Source organism: Schistocerca nitens, chromosome 5 (genome assembly GCF_023898315.1).
Source record: "Schistocerca nitens isolate TAMUIC-IGC-003100 chromosome 5, iqSchNite1.1, whole genome shotgun sequence".
Classification (NCBI taxonomy): Eukaryota; Metazoa; Arthropoda; class Insecta; order Orthoptera; family Acrididae; genus Schistocerca; species Schistocerca nitens.
In genome coordinates, this window is record NC_064618.1 from 759881666 (window position 1) to 759896605 (window position 14940).

General features: G+C 38.0%; 1 protein-coding gene across 2 annotated transcripts in view; it reads right to left on the reverse strand.

The window, feature by feature from the left end:
* The window catches only part of LOC126259709 (sodium/hydrogen exchanger 2-like), a 1006529-nt gene that overhangs the window by 83066 nt on the left and 908523 nt on the right, over positions 1-14940 (reverse strand). For both annotated transcript variants that reach the window (XM_049956680.1, XM_049956681.1), the window contains one exon: positions 14347-14428. In XM_049956680.1, coding sequence (XP_049812637.1) covers positions 14347-14428 — 82 coding nt within the window. The remainder of the gene's footprint in view (positions 1-14346; positions 14429-14940) is intronic.

Genomic DNA, 14940 nt, shown 5'->3' on the forward strand with positions numbered 1-14940 from the left:
TTACATACTATACATTACATTTTTGTGGCACATATTAATGCACTGAGTGGCAAAAAATTAGAAAATAAAATAAAATAACCCCAATTTCTTAAAAATTCGTTTTAAAGTTGAGTCAATTCTGTGATACTAATCTACTATTTTATGATAAACTATTGTGGTACAGTTGCATCTAGGTGTCTGACAATGAAATAAAAAACTGATTCTAAACAAAGTAATTCAGACACACAGCCACTTCAAGCAAATTTTGAGAAAGTTCATGAAGGTAACATTCCTCTGTTTTAGTTTTCTGCATCTCATGCTTCACTTCACAGACCTCTCTTTACACCTTCAAAAGTTTGCATTACCTATTCTTGAATAACTTTCCATTCTTTCAGGAGGGGCTCCCATAAGCCCTTCAGGGTTTCCGAATAGTTCTGCAAAGTCCTTCTCTCCCCACAATCCTACCTACTGACAACAGCATTTGCATCAGGGCTTTGAGCATGCCAAGCCATAGCAGGAATATCCACCTCATCCAAGAACTCTCACACAATTCTTACATCATGTGGGCATTTGTTATCATGCATTTGTGTAAAAAAATTACTGATAAATGGACTGAAAGGCCAACATGCTCCAAAAGGATTTGCTCCACATGCTGAATTACGAGGGGTGTTCAGAAAGTAAGCTCCGATCGGTCGCGAAATGGAAACGACTATGAAAATCCGATAAAGCTTTGCACAGATGTGTTGGGTAGTGTCTCTAGTACAACCCCAGTTAGCATCACGTCGCTCTTCTCATTTCTGAGCTTGCAGTGGGTGCGTAAAGATGTCTAGAAAATAGTGTCTGCCGCCAAGTACGAGGGCCTGGTGAGAAATTTCGCCTGAAGCTATGCAGCTAACATTACATAACTGTCGTGCTGTTTCTTCTTCAAGACAATTCTCAGCCGCATTCTGCAGGGGCAATGAAGATGCTCCTGCATCGTTTTCAAATGGAAATGTGAGATTACCCACAATACAGTCCGCAATTGTCTCCCCCTGAGTTTCATCTCTGGTCACATGAACCGCTGTCTTTGAAGACAACATTTTGACACAGACAACGAGGTGTAGGCCAGCATGGAGAATTGGCGGAAAGCACTGGCGGCTGCCTTCTATGATGAGGCTATTGAAAAGTTGGTACAACGCTATGACAAAAGTCTAAGTCAGAATGGCGACTACGTAGAGAAGTAGCTGAAAGGTGTAGCTAATTGTTACAAGTAAAACATTTCTGATGTTCACTGTGGTTTCAATTTGGCAATCAATCGGAGCTTACTTTCTGAACAGGCCTCGTACTATAAGGCCCCCATTCTGCATGAGGATCAAATCCATCTCTGCAGTCATACTAATTCCTGCCCGCCCCATCAGAGAACCATCCCAAAAAGGCACCTTCAATGAAAATGAGCCATTGGCTACCTTTCCCAAGGCCTTATCCAGACCCTCTCTCTACCATCAGGTGATCACAGGGCAAACTGTGGCTCACTGGTGAACAATACTTTCTCCCATCATTGCACTCTCCAACCTCTATTTTCACATGCAAACTCTAGTCAAGCTGTGTGATGCCCTATGGTGATTCTGTCACCTATAGCAGGTTTCCTGTATAGAAAATTGTCTTCTTCCAGTCTTGTCTGGACAGTTGTCTCACTAGCATTGACCCCTTGGACTTGGTGGAGTTTATTTCATGCTTTAGTGGCCTTAGTGTAATGATGGTGGAGAAGTACGGTAAGTAGTGGTCATGTCTTTCTGATGTTGCTCTTCTCAGGCCTTTTCCAGGTTTCCCTGCAGAGCCTCCAGCTTCCTTGTGCCTTCTTATGGTTCTGGAAATCATGGAAAGTGTATTTCTCACTGCTATATAATGCATACTGCAACCATTTTCCACCTAAGCAGTAGCTTTATCAGCAATTTCAGGACCTAATAGCATGTTTACTCTAAAAATCTGATCACAATAATCACAGAAAGATTCTATAGACATGTGTGATTGAAAGGTGAGAAATACAAGGAACAAAAATAAGCAATAAAAGAGCAGAAAAACATTACTGCCTCACATCCAGCAATGTATCTTTCAGGTTATGTGACAAATACCAATGCTTCACTGTTTACTCACAAAGCAATGTCAGTAAATTATCGTCAACATATTTTGTCTAAAAATGGAGAATAAAATGCTACTCTTTGATTAAATACATAATTTTTTACATTTCATGCCAGTTGCTGTAGGTAACATATAAAGATAACAAAAATATAGCTTGAAAATTCAAAGACAAGTCTCATAACATGGTAAACATATATAAAAAGTTATGTAATTAACCAGAGCTTGACAAAACAGATTAATATTACTTTTATTGTTGGTATTATGACTATGTGCAAAAAATTTGAGCACTTGAACAGTGAAGATATTATTTATGCTTTATATTTGGATCACAGGAAGTAGAGTGAGAAACATGGAAGAATTATAAATTTAAATAGAATGTGTAGTAGTAAAGCAGTGATTATTTATCAATTACCTAGACAGGAGTAACAGTAGGTGGCCTGTCACTCCCCCCCCCCCCCCCTTCCCCATCACCACAAACACACACAACTTTAAGTTAAATTAAGGAATTCAGAAATACTTCTTCGTTTCAGAGAGGAAAGAACTTGAAAAACCATATCACACACACACACACACACACACACACACTCACACCAGGGAAAAATGAAGGACTAAAATTTTTCACATGCTTCAGTACTATCAGTAGGGTAATACTCTCTGGCATGTTGGCATATTCATTCTTTACTGATACAGGCCCTGTAAGTGATTAAAAATAGCTTTATGTTGGAATACATTTATGCCAATCATTTCAAAAGCAATAGACACTAATGAACCGAAACATCATGACTACCAGTTTATTAGTGCTTTGGTCTACATTTGAAATGCAATACAGCTACAGTTCTGTGTGTCACAGATTTGGTAAGTCCTTGGTGTTTCTGGAAGTATGCGGCAAAAGATGTTTATACACAGGACAGACAATTCTTGTAAATGTAAGTGCAGAGCTGGAAGCCTATAGCACCCCGATTGTGTTTCATTGGGTTGAAATCGGGTGGATCTGGCAGCCAAGATATCAATGTGAGTCCACTATCATGTTCCTCGAACCTTTGTGATGTGGACAGTTCTCCTGCTGGAAGGTACCATCAATGTTGGGAAGACATCAGGCATGATATGATGGATGTGGTACACAATAATTCTTACTCTGTCCAGAGCTGTCTTGATACCTTTGATTACTATCTCAGATACCATGGAAGTGCAGATGAAGTCCCCACAGCAGAATACTGCCCCATAGGACTGAATCATGGGGCAATGGATGTGTCAAGCATTTACTTACCTGGATCATGGAATATCTGAAAGCCTTTGATGTCATCAACCATAAGTTACTGCTTAGGAAGTTATATGCCTATGGGATACGTGGAGTTGCCCACAAATGGTTTGAATCATATCTGTCAGACAGGTATCAGAAGGTGGAGATAAGCCAGGCAGATAGGACATATTCTTCAAGATTCGAGAGAGTTTTGTATGGAGTACCCCAGGGATCTGTATTAGGGCCATTACTGTTTTTAATATTTATCAATGACCTACCAAGTCAACTATCTGAAGCAGAGGCAGTACTGTTTGCTGATGATACAAGTTTGTTTGTTAAAGCAAATAGTGAAGCTGACTTACAGGAAAAAGTCACATTAGCAACAGACGAAGCAGACAGATGGTTTAATGAAAACAGACTCATTGTGAATGCCAAAAAAACAACGTGGATCAACTTCAGACATATTACAAATAAAATAAAAACTAACCTTACAGTAGAACTGGGTAAGTGTAAGATTGAACAAGCATCATACACTAAATTCTTGGGAGTATGGTTTGATGAACACTTAAGATGGGAAAAGCATGTAATATCATTGAACAAAAAATTAAGTCAAACATGTTATATACTTAGAATGCTTAAAAGCTCATGTAATATTAAAACAGTGTTGTGTGTTTATTTGTCATTCATGCACAGTTTATTAAGATACGGCGTACAGTTTTGGGGGAACATCAGTCTAACAAAACACTCATTTAGACTACAAAAGAAGGCAGTCAGAATAATAAAAGGTATAGGATATAGAGACTCTTGTAGGCAAGCTTTCAAAGAATTAAAAATCATGACACTACCATCTTTATACATATATGAAAGCATATGTTTCTTAAAAGAACACGAGGAATTTTCTACATTAAACAGAGAATTTCACAACTACAAAACAAGGAATAGGAATGATTTCCACAGAGAAATTCATAAAACAGCTATGTATCACAAAAGTGTACTATACCAACCCAAAATCCTCTACAGTGCTCTCCCCAAAGAACTAAAAATAATACCGAAACTGTACATATTTAAAAGAGAATTAAAAAACATGTTATTGAGCAATAGTTTTTACAGTATTGAAGAGTTTGTGAATTGTTGACAATAAAAGCGCAGTTCTATGAAAGTGTGAAACTGTTAATGTAAGAATGTAAATCATCTTTGATGTGAGAATCACTAACCTTTTTTTTTTTTTGTACGTTGTTATCCTACTTGTACATTTTTATGTTAATGTTCTAAAAGTTCTATTAAAATTGTAATGTCTAAGTGACAAGTAAATTCAATTACAAATTTTCATGTATATGTATTTTAAATTGTAATGTTTATTGACAAGTCCTATATCATTTCGATGATGTACTACAAGGACGCTAATAAATTGAATTGAATTGAATTGAAGTATCGGCTGGGTGCAACAAAAAATACAATTCATCTGACCAAGTGTAACATTTACATTGATCCACAGCTGAGTCTTAATGATTCCATGGCCACTACAATTTTGACTTATGATGTTATTTGGTCAACATTAGATCATACAGGTGTTGCCTGCTGAGGAGCCTCACATTCAACAAAGTGAGCTAAACAGACATCTAATGGCTTGGCACCTACTTGTGGTTCCCCTGACTTCAATCAACTACTTTTCATTGATACTCATGACAGTAGTATCTGAACAGCTGACCAGCTTCACTGTTCCTAAGATGCTCATTTCCATGTTCCAGGCTATAACAATCTGCCCTTTGTCAAACAATGGAAACTCCAGTTTGGAATAACAATATTAGGAATAGGATAGATTGCTACTCACCTTAAAGATGACCTATTGAGTTGTGGACAGGCACAATGAAAAGAAAATGTAAACACATTCAAACAGGCAAGTACACCTCATGCACACTTGTTCACCACAACTGGCAACTCCAACTGAAAGGTGACTGTCATGTGGACAGTTCTCCTGCTGGAAGGTACCATCAATGCTGGGAAGACATCAAGCATGATATGATGGATGTGGTACACAATAATTCTTACTCTGTCCACAGCTGTCTTGATACGTTTGATTACTATCTCAGGTTCCATGGAAGTGCAGAATACTGCCCCATAGGACTGAATCATTGGAGTGGGTGGGGAAGGAGGGGGATGGGGGTAGAAAAGTGCTGTCTGGCAGAGCGTGCAGGGATGAGAGATGGTCAGCCACAGTGTTAGAAGATGGGATGGGATGTAAGGGATGTAAGGAAAAAGAGAACAGCAGAAAAGGAGAGGAGAGCAAACCGAGGAGAGCGCAAAAGGAAGAGAATGGAAAAGGAGGGAAGCAGAAAAGGAGGGGAGCAGGGAAGAGGAAAGGATGGACAGGTGCATTGGCAGAGGGTGGCACAAAAAGGGTGAGGGAATGTAAGAGTGGAGTGGGTGATACGGTGAGGGGGTGGGTACTGTTGGGTGGGGAATATGGTGGCAGTATGTACTGTAGGTTGGGGTTGGGATAATTTTGGAAGCAGAGAATGTGTTGTAAAGATAACTCCCATCTGCACAGTTCAGAAAAACTGGTGGTGAAGTGAATCCATCTGGATACATTCGTCCACCACTAGCTACCTTATGAACCAGTAGACACAGGAGAATGTGATTTGTAATCAAAGTTGTCACTTTAATGAACTAACTTAACCTAAATACTCTACAATGCAATAAGACTCAGTATACACTCCTGTCTTCACAGAGATTTAAAAAAGGTATCAATACAGCTTTACTGTATGGTTAAATGATGATGGCATGCTCTTGGGTAAAATATTCCGGAGGTAAAATAGTCCCCCATTCTGATCTCCGGGCAGGGACTACTCAAGAGGACGTCATTATCAGGAGAAAGAAAATTGGCATTCTACGGATTGGAGGGTGGAATGTCACATCCCTTAATCGGGCAGGTGGGTTAGAAAATTTAAAAAGGGAAATGGATACGTTAAAGTTAGATATAGCGGGAATTAATGAGGTTCGGTGGCAGGAGGAACAAGGGTTATAAATACAAAATCAAATAGGGATACTGCAGAAGTAGGTTTAATAATGAATAAAAAAATAGGAGTGCGGGTAAGCTACTACAAACAGCATAGTGAACGCATTATTGTGGCCAAGATAGACACAAAGCCCATGCCTACTACAGTAGTACAAGTTTATATGCCAACTAGCTCTGCAGATGATGAAGAAATTGATGAAATATATGATGAGATAAAAGGAAATTATTCAGGTAGTGAAGGGAGATGAAAATTTAATAGTCATGGGTGACTGGAAATCAAGAGTAGGAAAAGGGAGAGAAGGAAACATAGGTAAATATGGATTGGGGGTAAGAAATGAAAGAGGAAGCCATCTGGTAGAATTTTGCACAGAGCATAACTTAATCATAGCTAACACTTGGTTCAAAAATCATAAAAGAAGGTTGTATACGTGGAAGAATCCTGGAGATACTAGAAGGTTTCAGATAGATTATATAATGGTAAGACAGAGATTTAGGAACCAGGTTTTAAATTGTAAGACATTTCCAGGGGCAGATGTGGACTCTGACCACAATCTATTGGTTATGAACTGTAGATTAAAACTGAAGAAACTGCAAAAAGGTGGGAATGTAAGGAGATGGGACCTGGATAAACTGACTAAACCAGAGGTTGTACAGAGTTTCAGGGAGAGCATAAGGGAACAATTGACAGGAATGGGGGAAAGAAATACAGTAGAAGAAGAATGGGTAGCTCTGAGGGATGAAATAGTGAAGGCAGCAGAGGATCAAGTAGGTAAAAAGACGAGGGCTAGTAGAAATCCTTGGGTGACAGAAGAAATATTGAATTTAATTGATGAAAGGAGAAAATATAAAAACACAGTAAATGAAGCAGGCAAAAAGGAATACAAACATCTCAAAAATGAGATCGACAGGAAGAGCAAAATGGCTAAGCAGGGATGGCTAGAGGACAAATGTAAGGATGTAGAGGCTTATCTCACTAGAGGTAAGATAGATACTGCCTACAGGAAAATTAAAGAGCCTTTTGGAGAAAAGAGAGCCACTTGTATGAATATCAAGAGCTCAGATGGAAACCCAGTTCTAAGCAAAGAAGGGAAAGCAGAAGGGTGGAAGGAGTATATAGAGGGTCTATACAAGGGTGATGTACTTGAGGACAATATTATGGAAATGGAAGAGGATGTAGATGAAGATCAAATGGAAGATACAATACTGCATGAAGAGTTTGACAGGGCACTGAAAGACCTGAGTCGAAACAAGGCCCCAGGAGTAGACAACATTCCATTACAACAACTGACAGCCTTGGGAGAGCCAGTCCTGACAAAACTCTACCATTTGGTGAGCAAGATGTATGAGACAGGTGAAATACTCTCAGACTTCAAGAAGAATATAATAATTCCAATCCCAAAGAAAGCAGGTGTTGGCAGATATGAAAATTACCGAACTATCAGTTTAATAAGTCACAGCTGCAAAATACTAATGCGAAATCTCTACAGACGAATGGAAAAACTGGTAGAAGCTGAACTCGGGGAAAATCAGTTTGGATTCCGTAGAATAATACTGACCTTATGACTTATCTTAGAAGCTAGATTAAGGAAAGGCAACCTACGTTTCTAGCATTTGTAGACTTAGAGAAAGCTTTTGACAATGTTGACTTGAATACTCTCTTTCAAATTCTAAAGGTGGCAGGGGTAAAATACAAGGAGCGAAAGGCTATTTACAATTTGTACAGAAACCAGATGGCAGTTATAAGAGTTGAGGGGCATTAAAGGGAAGCAGTGGTTGGGAAGGGAGTGAGACAGGGTTGTAGCCTCTCCCCGATGTTATTCAATCTGTATATTGAGCAAGCAGTAAAGGAAACAAAAGTAAAATACGGAGTAGGTATTAAAATCCATGGAGAAGAAATAAAAACTTTGAGGTACGCCAATGACATTGTAATTCTGTCAGAGACAGCAATGGACTTGGAAGAGCAGTTGAACGGAATGGACAGTGTCTTGAAAGGAGGATATAAGATGAACACCAACAAAAGAAAAACGAGGATAATGGAATGTAGTCGAATTAGGTCAGGTGACGCTGAGGAATTAGATTAGGAAATGAGATACTTAAAGTAGTAAAGGAGTTTTGCTATTCGGGGAGCAAAATAACTGATGATGGTCGAAGCAGAGAGGATATAAAATGTAGACTGGCAATGGCAAGGAAAGCGTTTCTGAAGAAGAGAAATTTGTTAACATTGAATATAGATTTAAGTGTCAGGAAGTCGTTTCTGAAAGTATTTGTATGGAGTGTAGCCATGTATGGAAGTGAAACATGGATGATAAATAGTTTGGACAAGAAGAGAATAGAAACTTTCGAAATGTGATGCTACAGAAGAATGCTGAAGATTAGAAGGGTAGATCACATAAATAACGAGGAGGTATTGAAAAGAATTGGGGAGAAGAGGAGTTTGTGGCACAACTTGACAAGAAGAAGGGACCAGTTGGTAGGACATGTTCTAAGGCATCAAGGGATCACAAATTTAGCATTGGAGGGCAGCGTGGAGGGTAAAAATCATAGAGAGAGACCAAGAGATGAATACACTAAGCAGATTCAGAAGGATGTAGGTTGCAGTAAGTTCTGGGAGATGAAGAAGCTTGCACAAGATAGATTAGCATGGAGAGCTGCATCAAACCAGTCTCAGGACTGAAGACCACAACAACAACAACAACATCAATAGTTTATGGTTTCTTTAGACCTAATTTGAATACAGTATTCTCCCTCTTAGTTAATACATTCCTCACTTCTTCGTTGACTTCAAAGCTCAACACATAATATTTAACAGTGTCTATTGCTTCAACAGCTTTTGATATTGTAGGAACTGGCGAAGATTGTGGTTCATCTTCACTTTCTTCTTGTTTCTCCACCATCTGTTACTGCAAGACTTCATTACTTGTCATGCACCATCAGATGGCAATACGTCCATCACATGCAACATATGCATTGAAGCTAATGTTCAGAGTTTTCTTCTTGTCCCATTATTTGCTGCCTTGTTCAGTTGTATTACCTTTTCTTCTGGTGTGATATCTTCTGTAAGCATCTGATGAATGCCAGGCTTGAAGCAGTTTGAGATTGTGAATTCTTGCATGAAATCCCAGGCACTTCTTACAAAATACATAGTGTTCAAGACCATTACATTTCTCATTGCAGAACAAAGAAAGGCACACGTATCTTCCTATATTTTTCTTTCAGTCAATTTATAATGCCTTGGTCAAATGGCTGAAAGTAGCTTACACAGTTGGGAGGAAGAGACACATTTGTATTGCATAGCTGAGACTTAATTTAGGGATGCACTGCACATTAGTCAATAAACAGGATGACTTTCCTATTTCTAACATACAGCCTCACATCCCAGGCATGCAAGAAATGTTTGAATATAGTTGTTGTTACTAATGCTTTTGCATTAGATGCATATTTACATGGAAATGTCTACAAATTTTTAAAACATCATGGAATCTTCACCTTTTCAGTTATTAGTGGCACCAGTTTTTCTGTTTGACTTTCAATATAACATGATAAGACAGTTAGCCACTTTTTACTAAATTTTCTCCCATAGTATTTAGCACCTTGCCAGGCAGAAGGTGAAAAAATAGTCCATTTCATATGCATTACAAACTTCATTGGAGCTGTACCTTTCTATAACTGATGGAAGAGTGTTTTTCCATGACTGAACAGTGCCAATGTTTACACTTCCAGGATTACCTTGAACATATTTCTTCAGTAAATTGTGTCAGTAACTTTCAATATAACCACTGGATACTCTGAAACCTGTGAGTTCCACCTTTTGTACCAAATACACTAACGTGTGAAACTTAAGAATGAAAGTCACATTCACAAGATGTGTCACAGCCAAATAACAAAGCTCAATGAAACTTGGACTATACATAGAAAGAACTGCTACATTATAGTACAGAAGGTAACTGCAAGAAATGCCCAATAAGATGATCAGAAGTTATACCTTTATTCACAAACAATAATTACACTGAAGTCATCTCAATTTATAATGGTCTCCTGGACATTATAAAAGATGAGACATCAATCTTAATAGGGTATGTGACCACCACAGACAGCAAAGCATGCTGGTCATGAGGCTGGTAAAGAGTTCTTATGGTAGGGCATTCCATTCCTCCAGCAGTCTGGTTGACAGCTGTTAGATAGTCATCAGTGCATGTAGACATGCTGCAATACATATTCCCAATGCATCCCACACTTGCTTAATGGAATACACAATGGGTCAGTGAGCAGACCTGTCCATTTGCCAAATATCCTCTGGTTCCAACGCCTTCTCTACTTGCACTGTCCAATTTGGTTGCAATTTGTCATTCATAAAAATGAAGTCAGAGCAAAATGCAATCCTGAAAAGAAGCACATGAGGAAGGAGTACAGTGTCACAATAACATTGAGCAGTGAATGTACTGTGCTCAAAGATTTGGAGGCCAATACACCCATTCAACATTATGCCTCTCCATATCGTAACACTGAAACCACTGAAACAATCATGTTCATTAAAGTTCCTGGGTACATTACTTATGGTGAAAGGAGGCAATATGCCCATAAGTTTTGCACACCAGTGTATATTGCTTTAGCAAGAATCAAAGTACCATCAACTGAAATATTTGAAGCATGAGATTGTTTTACCCACTTGATTAGCATGTTTTCCAGTTCTGGAAACTGACCTTCATATACTTATTTTTGTTTACTGTGTTCTTCTCCAGACATGCTGTTTTAATTATTTTTTGTTTGCTCACTACTGTATTTAATATGGAGGAATGTTCAGTTTTTGTGGAATATCAGCACACTTCATCTGTGAATTTTTGCCCACTTCCTGAATAGCGGTCCACTTTTCTTTGTTTATTAACTGTTTCACTGTCTTTTTCTCCATGCTATATTGTTGCACCATATGACACAAAAAAATCATGCACTGAGATTCAGTCACTAAATATGAACAAGGAACATTAGAAACTGTCTTACACAATGATAAATATATGGTTTATTGTCTGACTGCTACAACTTCATGCCTGCCAAAGATTGGTACTTGTTGGTAGATCTCAGAAGCCGTCGGAGCTACCACCAACTTATTCAAACTAGTTTCATATGTCATATCTACTGAAGCAAATGATACATACGACACATGAAGTTGCCAGCACTGAACAGTAAAGGGTCCCCATGCATTTCCTCACCCCATGGCTGCAAACGTCCTACTCCAACCATTCCTATATCTCTCTGAGGCAAAGATGACAGCTACCAAATGGTAATAATACAGCAAAATTTGAACACACTAAGTAGTGTGGGAGAACATATGAATGATTCATTTTAATATGCATTTAATGCAATTGGTAATGAGGAATGTGCTAATGAGATTCCATTGTACACACCTGTGCCACTGTGGCTACACTGACTGTTTACCAGGGACTGCCCAGTCAGACGTGCATTAAGGAAGAGAGAGACATGTGTGGCTATGAGAGGGAGAGAATAATAGGTGACAGGAGAAGACAGACAGAGGCATTGGGATTTATTTTATAACGGTCACAAAATTAACAGGGTGGAATCAGAGAGAGAGAGAGAGAGAGAGAGAGAGAGAGAGAGAGAGAGAGAGAGAGAGAGATTATGCAAGGAGAAGTATAATGTTGGGACAGAAAAGGAATAGTGTGGAAAATGACAGTGAACAGTAGACAACTGGCAGGTTGTCTTCCCATATATAATATAGCACAGTAATATCAGCAACACTGACATCTGATTTGATTGGTTTCACACATAGCCCTACATTTCATCAGAAGGAAAATGCCTGTGACTATTGTACAGTAGAAAATCCATTTATCAACTATCAAGATGAAAGTACAGTTTGTTTATCGGTCTGTAAAGATTCTTCAGTTTTATCAGTGTGTTAGGATAACTCCTGCTTTCCACTCTATAATTGGTGTCAACAGTTGTCAAAGCTATAGAGGAGATATTTTTTAATGTAGAATAAATGATAGCTGTCAAACTTGAGGTATTGATAGTGGTTGGTACATTTGATACAGAGCTTTTCATGGCAGCATCTGAGAGGTGCAAACCAACACCTAGGGACTAACTCATCAAAATGAGAAGAGTCAGGTAAGTAAATTTGAGAGTATAATGGGGTGTTATGAAGAAACAAAGAGTAGAGGTCATCCTTGCAATATGTCCAGATCATAAATATGTCACCAATGAATCTCAACAAATTGAGGAATTTAAGGCATTGGTCTGAGAGGATGGATTATTAATGGTGACCCACACATAGGTTCACACAGAAAGATGCCACGGAAGTACCCAAGGCTCTTCCACAATGTTTTGTTGATTTATCCTTCAAAGGAGGAATAACTATGGGTTGGAATGTGGATTAGGAAGAATGTGATAGTTTTGGTATTGTAATAATAAGATAGTGTTCTATGACAGCAATATCATGTTTATGGTGATATTCATGTATAGGGTATAGCATCCATGGTGACATATAAACTTCAAGAATTTTAATTCACTTTCCTTTAGGTATAGCATTGAAAAACTGTCTTTTCCATCTCTTACCATTTTACACTAATCTTTTCCTCCTTTGTATGTTTATCACACCTATCACACATTTATTGTAATCTTTGTCTGCTAATGCAATTTTCCCCTTACATCTCTTGCCATTTACAACTGAACTATTCCCAGATGCCTTAGAACATGTCCCCTTAATCTGCTCCTTCTTGTAGTAAAAGTCTTAGCAGCATTTTAATGCCAAGGCAACAATATACAGTGACAAAGTTCAAGAGTTGTAGTGTAACAAAGTTGAAAAGATCTGAAGGTAACCCACAATGGCCAAAACTAGTATTTGCATTTATTAAATTGCAACCATGATTGAAATAAATAATCAGCTACAACTTTTATCTTTGTTGTGCTTATCCTTCACCTAAATTCAGAAAAGAGGGTCTTATCCTTCACCCAAGTTCAGAAATGAGGGTAGTGTTGATGGAGGGGTGTGGGGGGCAGGGGGGGGGGAAGTAATAGAGAGTGATGGGGGAGGGGGGAGAAGGGACGGAGGGAGTGGGAAAGAGACAGGGAGGGAGGTGGAATGGGGAGGAGAAGAGACAGAAATGGGAGTTGGCAGAATGCAAACAAGTGTAAGAGATATGCTTCAAGTACCCATGTAACACAGTATTAAATACAGACAGATCACACTGTAACATTTTATTTGATTTGATGTGTAGGACAACCAACTTCATTGTTTTAATTCTTTGCCTTATTACAGAATAATATTCAGAGGAATTTCTCCAAGACTGGGTAAACTTTTTCAGCAACTAAAAATGAGTTCTGTAAGTGCTCTGTGGAATCTGTTATTTGTAATATTACAGTGATTTGTTTTTATGATACTAGAGATTTTAAGGCTGTGTCTGTAAATGCACTAATTGATCCAATAAATTTTTTTCAAGGAATTATGAAACTATGACAGAAAATAATTTTCAGTAGATATCTCCTGCCCACACAAAATCATGTAGAAGGATTATGCAATCTGCAATAAAAGCTTTTAAAAATTTTACACCTCACCGTAGTACAGCAAGCTCATGAAATAAAGGCATGCAAAAACAATGAAATGAGTTTCTCATAAACTACACATTTACTAGATCAACTTAATTTTTAGTGTCTTTAACTTCAATGTTAATTACTACAGCCAAAAGATATTTTTTTCTAAATAATCTGGATAGCAGAAAATAAATTGTTTGGATCACTGTGCAATCCTTAACAAATTACTAGTGACAAATTAATTATTAGTACCATGCAAATGGCATACTTTATTGAATAACTTATTTGAGGTCGGAAAGGAAAGAATCATTTATCAAACCACAACAGAAGAAAATACAGTCCGCCTTCTCTCATGGATGGAACTGACCACATCTTCTAAATTCTCAAGTAGCACAAGAAGGTCATAAATTGGAAACAATCAAGAAGCACTGCAACATTTGTGACCTGTTCTTACCTTATGATTCCTGAAAAGTGCACTAATTCAGCTGTAATGTAGGAGAGGTATGCTACTCCCAGCACAGCAAGAGGTTCCACAACTGAAAATCAAAATAAATTCTATAATGTTAATGTAGACACCCAACAATTTCCTTTCTGTAAGTATATGAACAGAACTACATATTTTAAAGTTATTGTTCCCTAATAATATTTTATGCTGTGCTCTACTCTACATAGATTAACAACAAGAAATAAGAAAATAAAATAAACATGTGTCTTTTAATTGCGCCTGTATGCAGCTTAATGTATATTCATTGTGGTACATAGCAATCCATCTTTCCCTACATTGTACATACCTTTGGTGCAGCTATATGCTCCATGCACATGTGAAAACCCCCAGCAAAACTCACACTCCAAATTTAGAAATGAATGTGTATACAAAATACATATTTATACAATTCAATGTGTATACAAAATACAATATTTACATATTGTGTCACAAGAATGAAGGCTAACATTAGAAGTGCAATGTTCTGCTAAATAAGTCTTGAGAAAGACATAAATGAGGGGAGCTTTGGTGCCACTTATTTAGTCATTTTCACTGCATCATTAT